This window comes from Rhagoletis zephyria, unplaced genomic scaffold (genome assembly GCF_001687245.7).
Source record: "Rhagoletis zephyria isolate East Lansing unplaced genomic scaffold, Rhagoletis_zephyria_1.1 Rzeph_scaffold_00597, whole genome shotgun sequence".
Taxonomy (NCBI): domain Eukaryota; kingdom Metazoa; phylum Arthropoda; class Insecta; order Diptera; family Tephritidae; genus Rhagoletis; species Rhagoletis zephyria.
Window position 1 is genome coordinate 75,198 of NW_016157681.1, and position 3,967 is coordinate 79,164.

General features: G+C 43.5%; 1 protein-coding gene across 1 annotated transcript; it reads left to right on the top strand.

Moving 5' to 3' along the window:
- The first annotated feature begins 799 nt into the window (after positions 1-799).
- LOC108360631 (uncharacterized) lies at positions 800-3,196 on the top strand. Its single transcript, XM_017612994.1, has one exon. The coding sequence runs from the start codon at positions 800-802 to the stop codon at positions 3,194-3,196; it is 2,397 nt and encodes a 798-aa protein (XP_017468483.1).
- Positions 3,197-3,967: the final 771 nt, after the last annotated feature.

The window sequence follows — 3,967 nt, forward strand, 5'->3', positions numbered from 1 at the left end:
AGGGACCATTTTCTGTACAATTGTAACCAATTTAAGGAAATTAATGTCGAAGCTCGTCGGAAGATAGTGCAACGCAGTAATGCCTGTTTTAATTGTTTACAACTGAATTATCGAGCATCAGTATGTAAAAGTTCAACGTGCCGAAAATGCAATGCCAAGCATAACACCTTGCTGCACATTTCAGCACCGACCGATAAACAACAACGTGAAACTACACCTGTTGCACCTGATGAGGCAGCTACCATCAGTGTGAACAGTGCACAACAATTATCGCGCTCTCTTTCTTTACTACCTACGGCGATAGTGAAGATATACGATGTTTTTAACAATTTGCAACCCTGCCGTGCACTGCTGGATTCCGGGTCCCAAGGCACTCTCATTTCGGAGGCTTGTGCGCAACGTCTCCAGCTAAAACGAAGATTTGACAGAACATTGCTATATGGGATTGGTTCTGCGAATGGCAGCTGCACTAAGGGTAAAATCAATTTACGCATCAAAGGGCTAGGAAGCGACGTGGTTGAGGCGGAGGCACTCTGCTTGGCTAATTTAACGCAAAATTTACCAGCTTACGAAATGATCCATCAAAATCATGAATTCTTGAAAGGTAAGCAGCTGGCAGATCCATGTTATTCCAAGCCAAGCGAGGTTGCGTGTGGTGTTCGATGCGTCGTGTAAGACAACAAGTGGCGTGTCGCTCAATGACAACTTATTAGTGGGGCCAACTATACAAAAAGATCTGTTCGAAATTATAACAAATTTTCGCAAGTATGCAGTCGCATTTTCTGGCGATATAGAGAAGATGTATCGTCAGGTGCTTATACATCCAAAGGACCGTTCATTGCAGTGTATTTTATGGAGAGACGCGAAGGACGAATTACCAAAGGAGTACAATCTCAAAACAGTAACATATGGTACTTCAGCAGCGCCGTTCTTAGCTATCAGGACGTTACATCAAGTTGCGAATGACTACGATGCTCCTTTGGCAGCAAAGGCGATTAAGCAGCATTTTTACGTCGACGATTTTATGGCATGTGCCATTAATGCGCGCTTAGCAATAGAACTCAAAAATGAGCTTTGCACCATCTTGTCGAAAGGTGGGTTTCATTTACGAAAATGGGCATCAAATTCTGGAACGTTCATGCAGTCAATTGAGACACGAGACCGGGAATTAAATTCAGAAACTATAATCGACACATCTCAGGCAATTAAAACACTTGGACTCCTTTGGGATACATCACGAGACTGCTTTAAGTACAGCGTAAATCTACCAATAATCGAGCAAACAGTGACAAAACGCGCGGTATTGTCAGACATCGCAAAAATCTTCGATCCCATTGGATGGTTGTCACCAGTCGTAAACGCAATGAAAATATTTATGCAGAAACTTTGGCTGCGAGGTCTTGGCTGGGATGATGAGTTACCCAACGATCTCTATAATAAATGGACAGAGTATCGGCAAAACATCAACGACATTCAAAAGCTACGAATTCCGAGATGGTTGGAATTCGCGGACGAAACGAGCGTTGAGTTGCATGGGTTTGCTGATTCATCAGAGCAGGCTTATTCAGCAGCAATCTACATGCGTATCCCATATGCGAAAGATGCATTTCGAACAAACTTGATTGCTGCTAAGACGAAAGTTGCGCCGGTTAAGCAAGTTAGTTTACCTCGTCTGGAATTGTGCGCCGCACATCTTATGACAAAACTAATGACAAAAGTTCGCAGCGCCCTGAACTTGTTAGACGCCGCAGTTGTCCGATGGACTGATTCAACAGTCGTTCTGGCCTGGTTATCAGACCATCCACGTCGCTGGAAAACTTTTGTTGCCAACAGGACGGCACAAATACTTGAGGTCATACCAGCAGAACAATGGCGACATATATCGTCACAGAAAAATCCTGCAGATCTGGCCACGAGGGGAATTCGGCCTAACGAGCTCATCAATAACCAGCTATGGTGGCATGGCCCAAATGAGTTACGACAACTGGTCACAACATGTGATCATACACCATCCGTTCCTGAGGATACTGATTTAGAAGAACGAAAAGAAACGATGTCCCATGAAGCCACCGTTGAAGAAATTGACATATTCGACCGATATTCCAGCTACACTAACCTTCTACGAGTGACAGCGCTTTTGTTACGATTTACAGATAATTGTAAGGCTATGAAATCAAAGCTTGAAATGTCAAAATCGTTTTTAACAACAAATGAACTACTGCGGGCGCATAACGCTTTGGTTAGGAAAGCTCAAACAGCATCATATGCGCCGGAAATACGAAGCTTACGTCAGGGTAAGCAATTGCTAGTTTCACACAAACTGGCCATGCTATCACCTTTCATTGATGGCAATGACGTGTTACGAGTTGGGGGAAGAATCACGAATGCAGATGTAAACTACGATCAGAAGCATCCTATTATTCTCAACAAGGATCATCAGTTGACAAAGCTTATCATAAATGATTATCACGTGAGAAATTTGCATGCTGGAAACCGGCAACTTCTTTACTTACTGGGTATTCGCTACTGGATTCCCCGCGGCACGATTGCCATCAAGCGCTGTATTTATAAGTGTACTGTCTGTATGAGACAGCGTGGCATTCCACACCAGCAACAAATGGGCACCATCCCTCGTCCACGATTGAATCCAGGCAGCGCGTTTCTGAATACGGGAGTGGATTTCGCAGGGCCAATCCAGATCCGTTCATTGAAGGGTCGTGGCTCACGGCTGTACAAATGTTGGATTGCGCTTTTTGTGTGCCTCGCAACAAAAGCCGTTCACATTGAATTGGTCACCGAACAATCTACCGCTGCTTTTATAGCCGCTTTACGTCGTTTTATCGCCAGGCGCGGAAAACCTATGCACATCTATTCCGATAATGGAACCAATTTTGTTGGGGCTGATCAGCAACTGCGAGAAATTCACCAATTGCTGCATTCACCTACAACACAAGATGGTATCACACGTGAACTCGCTGACCAGCATATTCAGTGGCACTTCTCGCCTCCGTCCGGACCGCACTTTGGTGGCATCTGGGAAGCTGGTGTGAAATCGATGAAACACCACTTGAAGCGCACGCTAGCTGATACTTCAGTCACCTACGAAGAATTGCAAACGGTGTTATGTCAGATCGAATTCTGCCTTAACTCCCGTCCATTGTGCATTAAAAGTTCGAGGGCGATCTTGACCCATTAACACCTGCACATTTTTTAATTCTACGATCACCTACAACAATACCAGACGAGAACATGCTAAATTTGCAAGAAAATTCTCTAAATCGATGGCAGTATCTTCAGCGCCTTGTCCAATAATTCTGGCAGAAATGGTCAAGAGAATACCTCATTCAACTACAACAGCGACCTAAGTGGACGCATAAGATGGACAATTTACAAATCGACGACGTGGTCATCATAAAGGATGACAACCTGCCGCCATCCAAATGGGCAATTGGAAGAACTACATCCTGGGGCTGACGGGCTCGTTCGTGTAGTAACGCTAAAGACTGCAAAAGGATCACTCAAGTGACCAATAGTGAAACTATGTCCGTTGTTTTTGGACGTTTGAAAGCAGATGCTTTCAAGGGGGGCGGAATGTTCAATATTACTTTACTTTATAACTTTTATTCTCTAAATACAACCCTGCGCTTTTTGAAGACGACTAAGGGTTAAACGTTTGGCGTGGGTTGAGTTTCAATATATGTCAAGCGGAGTTCGGTTTTTAGTTATGTTCATTTTTCAACAAAAGACAAACTTGTAATTCTATCGTTCATTAAACGGCAACTAATAAATAATTAGATCTAAACCTACAGTTCTTTTATTATTTCGATTTGATTTTCACCTTGATTCGATCATTCTAGTACTTATATCATGTTCTGGCCGACATCGAAAACATGTTTTCGTTGCTAAAACTGGGTTTCGACCTAAAACAAGGGATGATCCGATACAAGTAAATACGAGTATGTACGCG

Bases quoted from the DNA above. Each gene is read 5' to 3' on its own strand.
- LOC108360631 (XM_017612994.1), top strand. From the start codon at position 800: ATGTATCGTCAGGTGCTTATACATCCAAAGGACCGTTCATTGCAGTGT.